Source organism: Macrotis lagotis, chromosome X (genome assembly GCF_037893015.1).
Source record: "Macrotis lagotis isolate mMagLag1 chromosome X, bilby.v1.9.chrom.fasta, whole genome shotgun sequence".
Lineage (NCBI taxonomy): Eukaryota > Metazoa > Chordata > Mammalia > Peramelemorphia > Peramelidae > Macrotis > Macrotis lagotis.
The window spans coordinates 463,345,608-463,365,732 of record NC_133666.1 but is presented as its reverse complement, the minus strand read 5'-3'; the positions used below and the strand labels follow the sequence as shown (position 1 = coordinate 463,365,732).

General features: G+C 37.9%; 1 protein-coding gene and 1 long non-coding RNA gene across 8 annotated transcripts in view; one reads left to right on the top strand and one right to left on the bottom strand.

The window, feature by feature from the left end:
- L3MBTL4 (L3MBTL histone methyl-lysine binding protein 4) overlaps positions 1 to 16,426 on the top strand; it is a 546,540-nt gene extending 530,114 nt beyond the window's left edge. For 5 of the 7 annotated variants that reach the window (XM_074202633.1, XM_074202627.1, XM_074202628.1 and 2 more), the window contains 2 exons: positions 13,700 to 13,762; positions 14,784 to 16,426. In XM_074202633.1, coding sequence (XP_074058734.1) covers positions 13,700 to 13,762; positions 14,784 to 14,945 — 225 coding nt within the window. In that variant the 3' untranslated portion in view covers positions 14,946 to 16,426. Of the gene's footprint in view, positions 1 to 13,699; positions 13,763 to 14,783 lie in introns of those variants that run through there. The other 2 variants (XM_074202631.1, XM_074202634.1) reach the window with 2 other exon arrangements.
- On the bottom strand, positions 993 to 6,284 carry LOC141499857 (uncharacterized). The gene is made up of 4 exons (XR_012471775.1): positions 5,958 to 6,284; positions 4,431 to 4,726; positions 1,443 to 1,529; positions 993 to 1,316 (listed from the first exon to the last, which is right to left on the bottom strand). It is a non-coding gene; the product is annotated as an uncharacterized LOC141499857 (long non-coding RNA).
- Positions 16,427 to 20,125: the final 3,699 nt, after the last annotated feature.

Genomic DNA, 20,125 nt, shown 5'->3' with positions numbered 1-20,125 from the left:
CTAGCTGTGTGACCTTGACCAAATCACTTAACCCCGTTGCCTTAGTTAAAAGAAAAAGGATGCTCCATACCAATAAAACTAAAGATCAAGGTGAGAGAGTACAACCCAGGATTTAACCTCAGGATTAAGGAGGAAAGTATGTGGATTAGGTTTCAGAAATTATGGATTATTTCTGTATTAATCTGAGGCTGCTTCCCTCAACAGATGTCCACTATCTTAATACAAATATTCTTCCAGAGAAAATACATGGAACACCCTGCTCTCAAAACTAAATTTCTGATGACCCTAAATACAATGGAAAGATACTTGGTAGTTGCAAGCATATAACCAACAATAATTAACATGCACTAAATGAAATAAAGTTGTCATTTTGAAAATGTGTGAGCAGAAGTAGAGATGAACTATTATAGAACAAAAGCAAGGGATAAAACATAGATGGCTCAGATGTGGCTTTAGTATCCTTGAAATATTTAAATGAAAATATTCAACAGCCTGTATGGATCCACTATGAAGGATTTGTGGAAGATTGTGGATAAAGATGCATGAAATGTAAAGGCACAGCTGATTGTAATCTATACAGAAGGTACCCACATTGGTGAAATCATGGATCTGCCTGAAGTTTGAGTTAATTCACATTGTTGCTATTGAATCTCATTGAGCTTGGAGACTACTAAATCACCCGCTCCCTAGCTACTAGTATATAGTCAGACCTCTCTCCTTGTGTGGGATCATCTTAAATCCCAAAAAAAGACTTTGCATTTATCTCAATTTAACCTTATTTTAAATTACTTCTGCCCATCTCTGTCTAGTTTTCCAGATGTCATCAATGGTGGTACAGAAAGTTCTTCAGGACTATGATTTATCTTTCCCTGGTGACTTGAAGTCTTTGGGGAAAGCTATATACTTTTTTTTATTACCTACCCTATGTTGGATTACAATTCTTTATTAATGTTTTTTACATGAATATTTTTACTATACAATTTACTATAACATAATTTTTATGATCTTTTATTGTCTTTATACAAGGGTCAAAGAGAAACATTTACAATTTTTTTTACAACTCCATGAATGTTACCCACAGTATGACCATTCTGAAAAAAAATCTAGCAATCAAAACTTCTTTTTCTTCAATAAACTTCCAGCAGCCATCAAAGAGAACAAAGGCAGTGATTTGGGTTTTGTTGTTATTGTTATTGTTAATTAGAACTCTTGCACATTTTCTCATGGCAGAATTGATTTGCATGGTTTCCACTTTTCTAGTGTCCTTTTTTCTTGGTTCTTTTTTTGTTTCTCCTGGGCAAAGATCATGGTCTTGGCTAGAGGAAACAGAAAATATGACTTGTGTAGTTTTGCTAGCTTGCAGTTGACCTATCATTGCAGATGTTTAAAGAATGTTTTTTGAACAATAGATTTGCCAACTACCAAATCTAAACTCTTCTTACCTTTCAAATTCCATCTCCAATGCCTCCTGCCTTCTCAACCTTCTCAGACAACTTCAGCCCATGCTCACTTCTTTTTCTGAAATCCTACTGCAATAGAAGGCAGCATTATACAAAAGGATGGAAATGCTAGATTTAACAGTATACTTGAAATCTGGGTTCATAGCTTTCTAAAAAAATTTTTTTTATTTAAGGCAGTGGGGTTAAGTGACTTGCCCAAGATCACACAGCTAGGCAATTATTAAGTGTTTGAGGCCAGATTTGTATTCAGGTCCTCCTGATTCCAGGGCCAGTGCTCTGTGCACTGCGCCACCTAGTTGCCTGGGTTCATATCTTAACTCTTGTCTGTGTGACCTTGGGAAATAGTTACATTTCTTGGCCTTAGTTTCCTCATCTGTAAATTAAAGGCATGGTCTAGACCTTTTAGTGCTAAATCAGATGATCTTTTGGCAATTCATATCATATAGTTTGTGGTGCAGTGGATAGAGTGCCAGACCTGGAGTCAGGAAGATTCCTCTTTCTGAGTTCAAATCTAACCTCAGACCTTTCCTATCTGGGTGACCCTGGGAAAGACGCTTAACCCTCTTTTCCTCATTCTCATCCTCATCCATAAAATGAGCTGGAAAAGGCAAACTATTCCTATATCTCTGCCAAGAAAATCTTAAATTGGATCATCAAGAGTCAGACACAGCTGAAAAGTACTGGAAAAGTAACATCATATAATTTAGCCCCAATGAATAGTTCCGTATATGTTATTTGTCTCTCCAAAATTTTGATCTTTGTGATCATGTCTTATAGTACTCTTATATCTCCAGTTACATCTATGACAGAATTGGACACATACAAATAAGGGAAGTTGAAGAGGGAAATTCAGTGGAGAAAATATTTCCACTGGTGACAATTTTGAGACAGCTTGAATCTGGTATGGCATTCTGATTGACAGTGGTGTTCACAGCAGAAGTCATTTGGAAAAAAGCAGTTCTAGGATGGCTGGATTAAGAAAAAATGACTTTGGTGTTTCCCCAGTAGTGAAAGTGATGGAGCAGAATTTTGCATTTAGTATGTACCAAATGAGCTGCACTATTTCCTTTAGATGGCAAAGAAGATAAAATGATGGAAGATATTCCCTTTTGCCTGGTTGCAGAGAAAGACCTTTTCAATATTGTTAGATATTTGATGACTTCTGATCATGTTTAGTTAGAAAAAAAACCAGGCACCTCTTTTTTCTATGCACAAAGGAAGCATGATTGAATTGACCAAAACACTGGCAGAATTTGGCAGAATTTCACTTGGTCTTTAAATTCTATTGATGTTCTATTGCTGTAAGATTGTAAGCTCCTTGTGGGTAGGGCCTAGGTCTTTTCCAACCCTGTCTTTCTCTTCATAAGAACATTTTTTTTCAAGGGCACACTCATGTAAAAAATATATGTATATACACATATATATGTATATACATTATATATATACACACACATATATATGTATATACATATATGTATATACACACATACATGCAAACAGTCCTATATATTTTGTATGTATGTACATTTACACATATGTTGTGGGAGCAAGTGGGCAGAGCATATGTATCTATCTCACTGGCTACTGTAGAGAGAACTTGGTATGTGTTCTAGGAAAAAAGCACAGGGATTTTTATTTCCTTTAAAAAAAACTTTTTAAAGCACAGTATATAAATTGCCCCATCCCCAGCTAAGTGCTCCCCAAATGTTCATTAATGCTAAAAGATGGCAGCTGCTTTCAAAGCAAGCTTTACACAGGGGAGCACAGTTCAAAGAATCCAGGGCACTGCTAAGCTGAGGATGGGAATGTTATGCAGTTGGACCTTGGGGGGATAAAACAGGCAAATGACAAACTCTGCTGTTTAAGGAAAAAAATGAGACAGGCTAGGAACATGATCCCAAATGTCCTGTGAGGTGGCACAGTCAGACACTCTGTAAGAGGCTCAGCAAAACAGAGAATCCTGGCATTTGGAGAATACAGCAAAGCCACTGAAGAAAACCAGGACTGCCGAGATCCAGAGATAGATGTCAACAAAAGTAGGTTATTAAGCAAAAGAGTGAGATAAGTTTCCAGGGTCTAAAAGCTTCGACTCTCCAAAGTGCTATGTTACCCTTCATGTTCATTGTTCTCCCAGAGCAGGGGCAGGTTCTGACCACATAGTAAAACAGTGTCTAGGTAAGGACCAGGAAAAGTCATTCCACATACTCTCCAAGAGAAGGACATCTCCTGGAGTGACTGGTGAGGGTCATGCTGGCCATTCTTATTATTGTTCTAATCCCAGGCCCACTGACTCCATAATCAGCACCCTTTCTATGAGGCATGCTTCATCCAAGCTTTTGGTCAAGAATCCCTCATCCTTAGGTTTCATGGAACTTACTTGTTGATATCAAAACCAAGAAGATAGACAGAACTGGAATTCAGACTTCTATTTTTGGAGGGGCTGGGAAATCCATTGATTAGACCATGAAGATATAGTCAGGATCAGATATAGACACTGATCACTGGCCACAGATTTAATTGTCCTACTGCTGTGTATTCATTGAATAGGCAGTCTCTTTATAGTTTGATTTACAGTTAGAAGGGACCTTGTTCAGTAGTTTTCAGTTGTGTCTGACTCTTCATGACCCTATTTTTGTTTCCTTTGCAGAGATACTGCAATAATTTGCCATTTCCTTCTCCAATTCATGTTACAGATGAGGAAACTGAGGCAACTAGGGTCAAGTGATTTGCCCAGCTGGGCAAGTAAGTGTCAAGCTAGTAAATGTCTAAGGCTAGATTTGAACTCAGAAAGTTAAGTCTTCTTGGCCTGGCACTCTATTCAAGGCACCATCTAGTTGCCCTCATAGGCCATCTAATCCAATCCACTCAGTTTTATAATTGATGAAACAGACTCAGAGAGACCTGTCCCCCACCCCCATGTTTCAGTCTTCTTACACTCATCTTCCCCACCACTTACTCTGATTCAGTTACCTTGACTTTCTTCTTGTTCTTCCAATAAGACATGCCATTTCCAGGTTCTGTGGATTTTCACCAGTTGTCCTCCAAAGTCTGCTATTCTCTCCCTTCTCATCTCTGCCTCTTAGTTTCCAATTCCTTCAAGTCTCAGTTAAATCTCACTTTCTATAGGAAAACTTCATAGATCTTCCTTTATGCTAAAAATGCCTTCCCTCCATTGATTATCTTCAATTTATCCTTTCTATCATAATGACTAACAATTTCTGGTTTCAGGGATCAAGAAAAAAACATAGTTTGGTGCCTTTGCTGACCTAGAAAAGAATAATTAAACTTACATGCAGACAAAGCAAGTCAATTTATGGGGCTAAACTATAACTATAGAACAGAACTACTTCTCTACTTTTTTGAAACTGAAATTCCTATGATTATAAAATATTAGAATTGGAATAGACCTTACAAAGTGTCTTTTCCATTGCTCTCATTTTTACTGAGGAAGAAACTGAGTCCCAGGGTTGGGGTGTAACTTTCTAGTTACAAATCTGACACTAGAACTTAGATCTCCAAATTCCCAGCAGGATATTCTCATTCATTGCAAGGCAGTGGAGTTAAGTGACTTGCTCAAGGTCACACAGTTAAGTAATTGCTAAATGTCTGAAGCTGGATTTGAACTCATGTTCTCCTGTCTCCAGGGCCAGTGCTCTATATACACTGCACCACGTAGCTGCCCCTGCATATTCTCTTGTCATATAAAATCATTTCTCTTACAAATGGACCAAAATGCTGGAAACCTTTCCCTGAACTCAGCCGCTAAAACATTTTCCTCAGAAATGAAGAATTATTTTTTTGGTCCTCACTTGTCCTGAACAGATGATGCATCTTGAAATATCAATAAGATCATTCACTATCCATAAAAGCCACCTGGGGAACCGTACAATTCCTGATCCCCCATGAGTGCTCTTTGCCTCTGAAATTTCATTTTATTCATTAGTTTGGAGGATATCTAGATTTCCAATCACATTTCTTTTCATCCTGCACCCCAGTAGGCAACCCAGTATTCAAAGAAAGAAGTATTGATAAGTTAAGATTACAAAAAGACAGTTCAGTGCTTCTTGTTCACCTGAAAGAGAAAAAATAATCTTTTCACTTAATAAATAGGATTGATTTCCTTAGAGTTTGTGTCATCCATAATCTAGGTGGATAAGAATGCAAAACCTGAAGTTAGGAAAACTTGAGTTCAAATACAGCTACAGACATTTCCTAGCTGTGTGACCCTGGGCAAGTCATTTATTTCTGGTCCATCTCAATTTCTTCACAACCATAAAAGAGAGATAATACCATATCCTACCTCCCAGAGTTATTGTGAGGATCAAATGAGAGAATATTTGTAAAGTGATTAGGACAGTGACTGGCACATGAGTAGTATATAATAAATTCTTGTCAAGATGATATGATATGACAACATAATATATAATATTCAATATAGTCATGTAATGTATGATATAATATTTTACATTTATGTGATATGATATTATATAACTTTACCTGAAGAATTCATAGAGAATCTGGCTTCATAACTAAAAAAAGTTTATACTTGCTAATAATTGAAAGAATTCAGCAGATGTTACATACAACCAGTGTGTATGTGAACTGCCCCTGGCTCAAATGCTTTCTTAGGTCATAGTAGAAAGAATGCAGAATCTCAAGTCAGAAGTTCCAGATTCTTTCTCATGTTATCTCTTGTCTAGTCCTATTTTTCCTTATTCAAGACATAAGGGTTTGGACCTTTTAAATCTTTATGTCCCTTCCAGGTCCAAATATATGAATCTTTTGTCCCTTTCTTGATGTCTTTTTTGTTTGGTTGGTTTTGATTTTTGCAAGACAATTGGGTTAAGTGACTTGCCCAAGGTCACAAATGTCTGAGGCCAGAGTTGAACTAATCCTCCTACCTTCAAGTCCTGTGCTCTGTCCATTGCACCACCTAGCTGTCCCATTATCTTTTTCTTGATGAACATCAGATCACAGGATCTTAGGATCTTAGAGGTCATCTACTCCCACTTTCATTTTCAAGAAAGGAAACCAAACAGCAGAGAGGTCAAATCTGCCCACGGTCATACAGCTTGATGAGTGTAGCAGATTATCCAGGACTCTTTCCTGTGAGACCAGCCCTCTTCTACTCTGTTATACTGGCAAGAACATTTTGTTTCCTAAAAGCTTGATGCTTGGCTATTTGTGGTGATGTTTTTATTTTCATCCAGTATTTTTTAAAAGTTCATTTTTAAAATGGTTCAAGGACTCAAGATAAAATTATACTTGTGGAGTCAGTGCTGACCAAAGCAGACATCAGCATACTGATTATTTCTAAAAACAAAATATTCTGAGGCTTTCATTCTAGGTGTAAAACTGAGGAAGACTAAATATAGTGAAGAAATGTCAGGGTGAGTGAGCCCCTCAAGATGTGCATACAGGTGCGAAATTCTGCTCTAGAGCTCACTGACTTGTAAGTGACCTTGAGAAAACCAAACAGCTATTGTGTTGCTTAAAAACTTTTTCTCTAAATATTTTTATTGCTATCTTATTTTTAACATAACCTACATTTACCAGTATTTCCTCTTTACATCCCAGATAGCCCTCCTTTATAATAATAAAAAAGGGAGATGGGGGAAACTCAGCCAGTCTAACAACTTGTCAGAAAAAAGTCTGACATTATATGTAGTGTTCCATATCCCCAATTCTCATCTTATGCAAAGAAAAGGGTATATCCTTTTTTGGGGGGCCAAACATTATAATTATGATTCAGCAACATTGTTTTAATTTTCTGGTTATTCTTTAGCCTGAAGATTAGTTAGTTTTCCAATCATATCCCTTTGCAGCCTGAACACACAAAATATAGGCCAGCAGTTCTAAGAAAAAGTTATTGATAAGGTAAATTTTGTCATTGTTCAGTTGCATCTGATTTTTCATGATCTCATTTGGGATTTTCTTGACAAAGATTATTGAAGTGGTTTGCCATTTCTTTCTCCAGCTCATTTTATAGATAAGGAAACTGAGGGGAAAAGAATTAAGTTATTTGTCCAGGGTCACACAATCTGAGACCAGATTTGTACTCAAGATGAATCTTCCTGACTTCAGGCTGGCATTCTATTCACTGTGCCACCCAGCTGTCCAATTGATAAGCTAGACATAGGTTATAAAAACACAGTTCACTGTTTCTTGTTCACCTGGGAAAGAAAAAATAATTCTAATTTACTCAATAATTAGGATTAGTTCTTAATGTTGTAATCATACTTTATTTTGTATTTATTCCAATGTCTTGTCATGATTTTCAATATTAATTATATTAATCATTTCTTATAACACATTCCACTATAGTCTTGCACAATAATTTGTTTAACCATCTCCAGTTGAGGACCATCTACTTTGTTTCCCATTCTTTGCTACTCCAAAAAATTCTGTTATAAATATTTTGTAAGATATCAGATCTTTATTTTTGTCATTGACCTGCTTAGGGTATATGCCTGCTGGTAGTATCTCTAGGTTAAAGGATATGGATAGTTCAGTCACCTTCTTCTCATGATTCCAGAAAAGTTGACCAATTCATAGCTCCAATAAAAAGGCATTATTGTCTCCATCTTTGTACATCTTTTGTTGTCTTTGCCTGTTTGCTGATTGAGTAAATTCTCAGAATTAATGTTGATTTCCATTTCTCTTACTATAAGTGACTTGGAAATGATTGTTAATAATTTGCAATTCTTTTGAGGACCATTTGTTCATATTCTTTAACTATGAATGTATAGCGGTGGCTTTTGTTATTCTGTATTTCTATAGGTTTCCTAAGTATTTTGGATAGCAAAGCCTTATCAGTGATAATTGATATGTTCCCCCCAATTAATCATTTCTCTGCTTATCCAAGTTGCACTGATTGTTTATGCAGAACCTTTTCACTTTCATGTAATTAATGTGTTTTGTTTTATCATTTGTGATCAGTTTTATCCCTTGTTTGCTTAAAAAATCCATCACCTGCCCTTCACTGTGAAAAATATCTTCTCTTGTTATCCTCTGATTTTTTTTGGTATTATTTTTAATATTCATTCCGCCTATCTATTTTGAGTTGACTGTTGTATATAATGTAAAATAGGATTGTTCCAGGCTTACTAGCAATTCTTGTCATATATATCTTTCCTAGGTAATTTTTGTTTTGACATTTATTACATATTAGACTATTGAGTTCAATTATTTTTTATTTTTGTCTATTGATCTACTTTTTAAAAAAAAGACAACCAAATGGTTTTAATGATTTCTGCTTTATAATGTTGTTTGAGTTCTAGAAGTACCATTCTCTCTCCATTCTTTTTTCATTATTTATTTTGAGACCCTAGATTTTTTTAATTCTTCGAAATTAATTTTGTTATTTAGTCTAGCTCTGGTAGTTTGATTGGTAGATCCTATAGCTTATAACTTGTGTTTGTCAGTGAAATTTTGTTTTAAAACAGATCAACAGATCTTGTTGGTGAATCAAAATGACTTTTATTTACACTGAAAAAGCCAGAGTTTCCAATGCAGTAGTCCTGGAAACAAGCTAATATTCAAATCATGTCCCCTCCATGACTCATGACAATGTAAATTCTGCAAGGATTGGCATTGTTGAACAATACCTTCCATGAGTTGCTTGGTTAATTGGTTCATTTTTTGATGGGTGAAATAGTAGATAAAATCATCTGAACCTGACATTTCATTCTTATGGGGGCTCCCAGTGTAGAAATAATGATGATGATGATGATGATGATGATGATGATGATGATGATGATGATAACAATAGCCATAGTATCATCTCATTCAATCCTCATGACAATCTGAGGAGGTAGGTACTATTATCCCCATTTTGCAAGTGAGGAAACTGAGGCAAAGAAAGATTAAATGACATGTCCAAGGTCATAACTATTAAGTAACTGAAGTCATATTTGAACTCTGATCTTCTTGACTCCAGGCCCATTGCTCTCTGCACTGACCACCTAATTTTCTTCTACTAATACCTATAACACTGATGGACAGTTGCCTGGGATAATAATTTGTCCATAGTCCCTTGGCTAGTAACCTACAGAGGAAGCAGAACTTTCCTCCCTTGCTATCACTGCCTCTCCCCCTGAATGGGGTAGATGCTTAATAAATAAATGTTTGTTGAACTGAATAGAGTTGAATTGGTTTGGATAAAACATGAAAGGAAATCATGCTAAGCAATGCTTCCATCCTAAATGCCACATGATATACTCCCCAAGCATCTGGAATAGCTCTCTTTATTTCATTGTTTCACTGCATCTGCTATATTGAAGTAAAAAGCAGAGAGCTCCAAATTTATAATGAACCAACTGGAGTAATATATTTTGCTGTTTATCACATGTAGCCTAAAGAATGAGGAGAGAGTACCAAATGATATCCTTGAAACATGGCTCATGTTTGAGAATATTTTGTGCCCAGAACAAAAATGGGAGAATGTGGAAGTATATAGGACCAAAACATCAGTTCTGTCATAAGCCATTGAAAAATATTATGACAATGTCTCAGTCTGAAGTCCTTGGAACCACTTGAATCTTTGAAGAGAAGACAGCCAATTTTAGACAAAGACCCTGATTCCTGAAACAAGAATTCTTAGAGAGTATTTGTCCTGTTTATGGTAACCTTCAGCCAGATTTTAAAGGGAGCAGTAAAAGAAGGGGGGAGTGATTTCTAGTCAAGTCAGTCAGCATTTGTTAGGCCATTGTGCTTGTTCTAACAAGGAAAGGTAATACATAAAAAGGAATTGAAAGGGGGAGTCAGGAAGAAAGTTCCTAGCTTGGGGGATGCTGAAGTGAAACTCCTCTTCTGTAGCTTGGAGAGGAATAAAAATAGTTAGCTTGAGCCTCCTCCTTGAAATGCATGTCCTGGGAAGAACCAGCCAACAGGTCACAGAGGTGGAGGGTGCTGTGTTTCCTAACTGAGAAGTGGCTCAGGGGTGGGGTAACCTTCCTGGGGGAAGAGGCTTCTGGAAGATTTTCCCGTCAAAAGCAAAAGCACACTGACATTAAACTGCTGTTGTGCTTTTTAAGTAAACCAAAAGCACAAGGAATTCTGAATTTCTTTTCTAGCAGAAATTTGTCTATATTAATAAATTGTCTCTGAGAGACTTAGGCTTACACACACACACACACACACACCGAATGTGAATAGTTACCATTTTCTGTTCACCAACACTAAGCACCTAATGTGTGTAAGTCCACATAGAAGCCCCTTTTGAAGATTTATCATGCATTTAATGAGGGCAGGAAAATACTAGCTTTGTTGCCTTTTAATTTTTCCAGGAGAAAAGATCTGCTTAAGACCGAAATTTATTTTTCTCCAAAGGGCTGACCTTCTCATCTGGCTCTTAGGAATCAAGCTCAGGAAGACTATAAACCTGAACTAAGCAGATCACCTGATAAAAAAAACCCTGATAAACTCTTGTAGCCACCAGGCATACAAGATTTCCCAAAAATCTGTTTCTGCCTATTGAGAGGAATGATTGTTTTGCTATTTTATTAACACCCAATTATTAAATTAGGATCCAGACTTTTTTCTTCAAAAATGCTCTTCAATCTTGGGCAGTATGCTACTCAATTAGAAGACTCAACTTCAGTGTAGAAGGTAAGCTGGTCTGAGCTAGTTTGTGCCCCAGGGAAAAGAGCCCTTGTCCTTATACCTATCCATTAAATTTAGAGTAACCCTGGTTATAAAGGAGAAAACCAGCCAGAATGTTCTGGATGGAGATGGACGCCCATATCCAGATTGTTGGACTCACCTCTACTGAGTCTCATGATTAAACCATATTCTCAGCAGAAGCTGAAGACTTCTAGCCCACTTTTGCTTATCCAGATTGTTGGACTCACCTCTACTGAGTGTCGTGATTAAACCATATTTTCAGCAGAAGCTGAAGACTTCTAGCCCACTTTTGCTTTAAATGTTCACCAATCAGGATTGTGTTTCACTTGTCAGGGGAATTCCCTTTCAGAAGGAATTTAAGGTGATTCAGAGCCTCCTTTTGTGTCTTTGGTTGCCCAGAGAAACCAGTGCCCATCAACTAGCCTAATTAATGAATTGCTTATTAATTACACAAAAACTCTCTAAGTGTGTGTGTTGGGGGGGAACATTAATTTATTTCACTATGAAAATATTTTCCTGACATTGTGAATAAAATAATTGAACTGGGTCAAAGTCCTTTGTAGGACAAGGAACAAGCTCTTGAGCATCTTTTACACTTTTGTTTGATCTGACATTCTTAAGAAATTTGTCTTTATGGAAAATTTGTTGTTTTCCTGAATCTACAGCCAGATCTTTGTTAGAACTTAGACCTGGATAGAAAACCATTAAATGTGTGTAACTGTTTGAAAAGATCCGAATATCAAGTCTATTATCCTTTATATAATGAAAGAATGGGAAAGATACCCATAGCAAACTTCAACTGACCCTGCAAGCCACTGTTCTGTATCTCTCCCTTGCTCACTGCCAAACTCTTAGAAAGAATTAATTATCTTTATACTCTCTAACTTCATTTCTTCATCACCCACTCACTTTACATTGCATTGCAATCTGGTTTCAACACCTTATCACTCAAATGAAACCACTTTCTCTAAAGTGACCAGAAAGTACATTGGTCCCTAGAGTCAGAGAACTGGAAGGAACCTCTGAGGCTTATGGCCCCATGTGATCTTGGGTCATTTAAAGTGACTTAAATCACTTAAACTCTTCCCTCTCCTTTACAATAGCTGCCAAGTCTTGCTCATTAAACCTCCATAATAGCTATCACATCCATTCCCCCCCTCTTCACTAGGCCAATATTCTGGTTTATTAAAGCCCTTTAACCTCTCATTTCCAGTCTTTCCTTTCACCAATTCATCCTCCAAACAGCTGTCAGGATATTTTTCCTAAGGTATATGTCCTATTAAATCACTCAGAAACCTTCCATATCTTTCTATTACCTCTAAGACAAAAATGCAAGCAGCCTGTCATTTAAGACCTTCCACACTTCGTCTCCTGCTTACTTTTCCCACCTTTTTTCCTACCATTCTATATTCCAGCCTTACTAGATTACTAGCATATGTTTGGAGAGAAGGGGCATACCCATTGTACAATTTAAAATGTAATTTACATTCTTAAAATTTTCCTAATCACTTTGTTGAGACTATATAAACAACAAATAAAGCTCTGATTGTAGTACTCATTGCTTTCTAAAGTATAAAATGCTCACATTTATAATTTAACTAGCACATCCCCAGATGTTAGCTGATCCCCAGATTTGCTCCTTTACATTTGCACAAGCTATCCTGTCTGTTTGGAATTTACTTCCCTCTGATCTTCCTTAAATGCTGAGCTTTAGGATCAGTTTTTCAAAACATCCTTCTGGCAGCTAGGCGGCACAGTGGATAGAGCATAGACCCTAGAATCAGGTGGACCTGAGTTCAAATCCAGCCTCAGACACCTAAATAATTACCTAGCTGTGTGACTTTGAACAAATCACTTAACCCCATTGCCTTTCAAATTAAAAAAAAACAAAAAATCAAATCATCCTTCCCCAATTCTCCTAGTCCTTGGTGCTTCCCCACCTCTACAATCATTCACCTCAAGGTCAGGAAGCATTTTATTTTTGTCTTTATGCTTTTAAAGTCTAATATAGTACTTTATGCATTTTGATGTTTATCCTTTGCCCTTGAAGAAACCATCACCTCAGGGAGGTGATGCCATGACATGTATGTGAATTGGATTTGAGTGAGGAAGTGCTGTGCTAAGTCACCAGCCTCACTTTCTCTTCCAGAACCATCTGAGTCCAGTGGCCAGATATGGGTCAGGATGACTGGAGATGACCCTAGATGTGAGGCAATCAGGATTAAATGACTTGCGCAAAGCCACACAGTTATGAAGTGTGGAGCTGAATTTGAACTCAGGTCCTCCTGACTCCAGTGCTGGTGTTAAGCATTTAATAAATGTCTAATGAATTGAATTGAGTGATCTGGGGATATACAAGGTTTGTCTTTGACAGTGAAAAATATATACTTATAAATATTTATGCAAAGATATAAAATTTGTTAGAAAAAATAGAGTCAAAGAAAGACAGAGCAATTGTGAAGTGTTTACTATGTCCCCATGCCCTTTGTCAAGTCATAATATAATTCACTTATGATCCAAAAAGTTATTTATATAATAAATTTGAACAGATAAAATTTAAATTTTTAAGGACCTACCATGTACATGTTTAAAATTATTTGCATTTTGTGTTGTAGGTGGCAAATTTTGTACAAAGCCTTCCAGGCTGTGAAGATCATTCCAGATACTTCAAGAAAGAGGTAAGAAATGTCAGCAAAAGTATTTCATTATCATCCCCAGTTCTTGTCTTCGGGACCCAATTGATCATTATAATCACAATTTTTGTTGTTGCATAATATGGCTCTCCCCCCCCCCCCATCATATATCTCTTCATGCCTTTCCAAGGGAATGTCTCCCTCCCAAGATGCCAACCGAATTTTAAACCAGACCCACTTGAGCAGCCAAAGTTATTCCTATCCTCACCTCATAGACAGGTCAATTAGTGTACACCCTCTGCTATGACTTAACAACATTGAATGGTCAAATTGATTTAAAAAAAACTAATTGGAAAGATTAGTTCCGATGGACTAGCTCAGAGAAGCCATAATCCTTCTTGGCCTTACATCTCCTAAATCAGGGCATAGCTGGTTAAGTGACCTATGTGAATATAGTTCTGTACATTTCTGGCTCCACAGGAGTTGGTGGTGGTGGTGGTGATGGTGGTGGTGGTGATGGTGGTATTGAGCCAGATCTAGCTGATGTATATTGCTACAACTTATTTACAATTAGTTTTAATTGCCTGGGTCATTGAAATATCAAATAACTGTTCACACATTGTATACTTCCTGTTTTCCTGATTCCAAAGCCATTTTTTCTGTCTGTTTTATAACAATGCCTCTCTTTGTTGTAGATAAATGGATTTATAGTCAGAAAATGATAATACAGTCAACAGCAAATAATTTATATTAAGTGTCTACCTTGTATCAAGACAGTGCTAAGAAGTGGAAATACAAATATACAAGCTGTGGGGGGGAGATAGCTGGGCTTGTGCCCTCAAGGAGCTTATGTTCCTAAGTGGAAGACAGCAAATCAAAAGAAACAAGGTAGGGATTGGGATGGGGCGGGGTTGTCAGGAAAGAACCAGAAAAGGAATATAAGGAGACTAATGACCTTATCTGGCTCAAAAATATTGTAGAGAAAATCTAGGAGACTCAGAAGTATAGTCTGGAGAAAAAATGAAGATAAGGTTCTTTTTTGTTCTTTCTTCCTTCTTTCTTGCAGCAGATTGATGGCAAAGCCTTCCTGCTTCTGACCCAGACAGATATAGTCAAAGTGATGCACATTAAACTTGGCCCAGCATTGAAGATTTATAATTCCATCCTAATGTTCAGGAATGCCCAAGATCTCGGAGAAACTGATTCTGCTTCTAGCATCAGGGAATAGATGTTCCATGCTCTCCAGGACACCTTGAACTCTGGTAATTCAAGCAATAAAATTTAGAACGTGTTAATTTGGTTTTTCATTTTTACCTGGCCATATCCATACTGAAAAAATATTGTGTGTCTACGTTTTCTACATTGAAAAGATTTTGATGATTAAGTGCCAGAATTCATAAAGTTTTAGGCACATTAGAATGTCCATCAACATTGTTATCCTTTGATGGTCTTATCTTGTCAGACAGACAGACAAAACATGTCCACATATACATACATTTTTCTTCTTTCCCTAGATTCCATTAAAGAAGTCATTTCCCATCTCCCAGGCATAAAACCCTCAAGTGGTGAAATATTAGAAAAACAGTGCTTGTAAATACATTGTTAATATCTTCACCAGAACATCCGAGCTTGGCTCAGATTTGCCATCTGGACTGTAATGACTCTGCTAGAGATACATGGAAAGAAGAGACAAAGACCCGGTGCTTTAAAAAGATGTCTTGTGAGATTTTTGTGTATTTTACTCAGGAAAGTGTGAATGCTTTTTTTTTAAGCACATGTTTTCATGATTCATTAATATTCTCTCTCTCTCAACTAAGTAACCATTTCTTGGTTACTCACTAAAGACTTCATGGAACCTTAAAAGAAGGATGTGATGGTATATTGTGACAAAAATCAGACCTAGGCTTTTTAAAATGAAACACTCATCTGCCTGGCTCTGACAGTCATCCAATCCCCTGGTGTTTTTAATGGTGTAGCATTGGGATCTGTTTATAACCCTGCTTTTGGCTGACAATCTGCCTTTATAGATGAACTGTACAATGTCAGGCTTCTGCTTTGTGTAGTTGATCACATTCAGGGGAAGGGACTTATTCTGTACATGTAATCTGGACAATCAAGAACTGTGTTATAATGGACAATGAGACTGTTGTATTTTTAAAGCTAGGGATATGTCATCATAAAAGAATGATCAGAAGAAGGGAACGTGAAAAGAATTGTCTCCCATATTCAAGTGTTTGTGTAAGCTGATGTTTTCCTACAAGTAATTATACCTGAAACCAAAATCCTATGGGATCCTTCATAATTGGCACTTCTTTTCTGATGGGCACATCCACAAGGGAATGGAGAGTGCATTTACATTAGTAATACCAACATATTTGCAGGAGGGAAACTGGGGGAAAATGATAAAATTCTACTCTCGCCCCCTCTATTTGCAACTATTACGTTTTTCTAATATTGTATCTATTTGGATAGAAGTATCACCAGTACCTTACTTGAAGAAAAACACCATCTCTAAAGTATATTTCCTTGGGAGTCTTTTATTTAGATAGAATTTTATCACATTATATATAGGTTGATGTAAATTTCGATTTCTGTGATTTTAGCAAATCTTTGCTGGATAATTGAAATCCCTGCTTTTATTGTATTCATATTTTAATATATTTTAAATGCTAATAAAAATTGATATTCATGAGATAGTCATGTCTCTCCTTGCTTTCATTAACATGATACATTGTGTCTAAGCTTTGAAACTCTTTCCCTTATGTATTTTTAATTAATATTGTATGTTTTCCAATTATATACAATAATAGTTTCTACTTATCATTTTTTTGTAAGGGTTTGAATTTTACAATTTTTCCCCTAACCTCCCTTCCTTTCTCTTATCCCCACCACAGAAGGCAGTCTGATAATCTTTACATTGTTTCCATGCTATACGTTGATTAAAATTGAATGTGTTGAAAGAGAAATCATATCCTTGAGGAGAAAATATATTATTAGAAATAGCAAAATTATGTAGTACATAAGACACTTTTTTTTTAGGTTTTTGCAAGGCAAATGGGGTTAAGTGGCTTGCCCAAGGCCACACAGCTAGGTAATTGTTAAGTGTCTGAGGCGGGATTTGAACTCAGGTACTCCTGACTCCAGGGCCAGTGCTCTATCTACTGCACCACTTAGCTGTCCTCCATAAGACACTTTAAAAAAAATGAAGGCAATAGACTTTGGTCTTTGTTTAAAATCCACAGTTCTTTTTCTGGATACAGATGGTATTCTCCATCACAAGCACTCTAAAATTGTCCCTGATTATTGCATTAATGGAATGAGCAAGTCCATCAAGGTTGATCATCACCCCCATGTTGCTGTTACATGGGGTACAGTGTTCTTCTGGATCTACTCATCTTGCTGAACATCAGTTCATGTGAGTCTTTCCAGACTTCTCTGAAATCCCATCCCTCTTGGTTTCTAATAGAACAATAGTGTTCTTTAACATACATATACCACAATTTGTTCAGCCATTCCCTAATTGATGGACATTCATTGAATTTCCAATTCTTTGCCACCCCAAATGGGGCTGCTATGAATATTTTTGTGCAAGTGATGTTTTTACCCTTTTTCTATCATCTCTCCAGGGTGTAGATCCAGGAGTAGTATTACTGAATCAAATTTCCCTTACATATGAAATCAAGACAAAAACCACAGTGACATCTTCTGCATTAGAAAACAAATAATCTAGTATACTTTGAGAGCTGCCTATATGGAAGTAGATTTCCTTGGGAAATTTGTAGTTTTAATATTGTTTGGAGAGTAGGGATTCACAAAATGTAATTCAACAACAGCAACAAAAATTAAACACCTGTGAAATACTTAAAGAGAAAATGCAGGAAGCCAATATGGCGACAAGAAGGGATCGAGTCTTAGGAGCTCTCTGATAAAACTCATAAGCTAAGGACTCTAACTAAACTTTCGAGAGACAGAACCCACAAAGGGATCCAGTGAGGCAGTTCTCCTACTCAAGGTAACCTGGAAAAGAGCAGAAAGGCTCTGCTCCCCGGGGTCGGAGGGGAGGCCCGCCACAGGGGTGGCCCGCCAGAGCAAAAGAACTTCAGCCTCCCGGAGGCAGCCCCAGGGCAGGGGGAGTCTCCTGAGCTGCACCCTGGGGAGCACCGGGCACAAAGTGGGGGAACAGCACAAAGTAGGGTAACAGTGGGGACCTCTGCCAGAGCAAGCACGTGGAGCCCAGCCCTCAGGGCACACAGCCAGCAGCCCAGACCCGGAAACAGAAGCAGGTAGAGCCAGTAAGCAGGAGCCCCCAGGGCATGAGCCCATTGAGCCAAGGGAGGGGAGTGAAGAGAGACTGCAGAGCTCTGTCCTCTGCCCCTGGAACAGGACTCTGGGGCTCTGACCACATTCAGATCCTGATCGCAGTCTAGGCCCCCCCATAGAACAACAGGGCCCCCCCACCTCGGCCCCGTGGCGGGGGGGGGGGGCGCTTATGGTCATTCACAGACCAGGAGGGAGGACAGAGCCTCACACACTGAGACCCTTGTGGGAATGTCCCAAAAGCTCAGGAAGCACCCCAAAACCAGGTCCCGGCTGGGAAAATGAGCAAACAGAGAAATAAGAGGAAGACTATTGAGAAATATTTTGCAAATGAGCCCAAGAAGGATCAAAATACTCAGTCTGAAGATGAGGAAGCACAAGCTCCTGCATCTAAAGACTCCAAGAAAAACAGAAATTGGGCTCAGGCTATGACAAAGCTCAAAAAAGACTTTGAAAATCAAATGAGGGAGTTGGAATAAAAACTGGGAAAAGAAAGGAGAGAGAGGCAGGAAAAACATGAAAATGAAGTCAGCAGCTTAGTCAAGGAAATCCAAAAAATATGCTGAAGAAAATAGCATGCTAAAAACCAGCTTAGGTCAAATGGATAAAACAGTTCAAAAAGTTATTGAGGAGAAGAATGCTTTAAAAAGCAACACTGGCCAGATGGAAAAAGAGATAAGAAAACTCTCTGAGGAGAACAAATCCTTCAGACAAAGACTAGAATTCAGGGAGATTGATGAATTTACCAGAAATCAGCAATCAATACTTCAAAACCAAAAAAAATGAAAAATTAGAAGAAAATGTGAAATATCTCATTGAAAAAACAACTGATATGGAAAACAGATTTAGGAAAGATAATTTAAAAATTATTGGAATACCTGAAAGACATGATCAGGAAAAGAGCCTTGACATGATTTTCAAAGAATTACTACAGGAAAATTGCCCCGATATTCTAGAAGCAGAGGGCAAAATAGAAATGGAGAGAATCCACCGATCCCCCCGAGAAAGAGATCCCCAAAAACCAACCCCTAGGAATATTATAGCCAAGTTCCAGGACTCCCAAGTCAAAGAAAAAATATTACAAGCAGCAGAAGGACACAGTTCAAATATCGTGGAGTTGCAGTCAGGATCACACAGGACTTAGCAGCAACTACACTGGAAGCTCGTAGGGCTTGGAATACAATATACCTGAAGGCAAAAGACCTTAGAATGCAGCCAAGAATGAACTACCCAGCAAGGCTGAATGTCCTCTTCCAGGGAAAAAGATGGGCTTTCAATGAACCAGGGGAATTTCAAATGTTCCTGTTGGAATGGTCAGAGCTGAACAGAAGGTTTGATCTTCAGATACAGGACTCAGGTGAAGCATGGAGATTAGAGGAGAGGGGGGAAATATGAGGGACTTAATGAGGATGAACTTCATGTATTCCTGCATAGAAAAATGACACTGATAATACTTATATGAACCTTCTCAGTTAATAGAGCAGGCAGGAGCTTTTATAGTTGAAGCACAGGAGAAAGCTGAATTCAAAGATAAAATATGGTGTAAAAATGGAGTCAATAGAAAAAAAGGGAAATGGAATGGGAGAAAGAAAAAGGAGAGGGGGAATAGTCCAAGATATTTCACATAATAAGATTTTTTTTTTATTACAATGAGCTATTGCAATGATATGGAAGGGGGGAGGCAAGAGGGAATGAGGGAACCTTTGCTCTCATCAGAGATGGCTAGGAGAGGAAACAGCAAATATACTCAATGGGGTATAGGCATCTGGAGTAAGAAGGAGTGGGGAGCAGGGGGAAGGTGTGGGGATGTGAATAAAGGAGGAGAGGATGGACCATGGAGGGAGAGTGGTCAGATATACACATTTTCTTTTTTACTTCTTGCAAAGGGGCTGGGATTGGAAGGCCTGCCCAGGACCACAGGGCCAGGTGGATTCTGGGCCTAAGGGGTCAGGGCTTCTTGGTCCCAGGACCTGGGATCTGTCTGCTGCACCACTCAGCAACCCTACAGCAGAGTCAGAGTGAAAGGAGAGAGAAAATATAGTATGTGGTAGTGGAGAAATAAGAAAGGAGGGAGTTGCAATCAGCAATGGC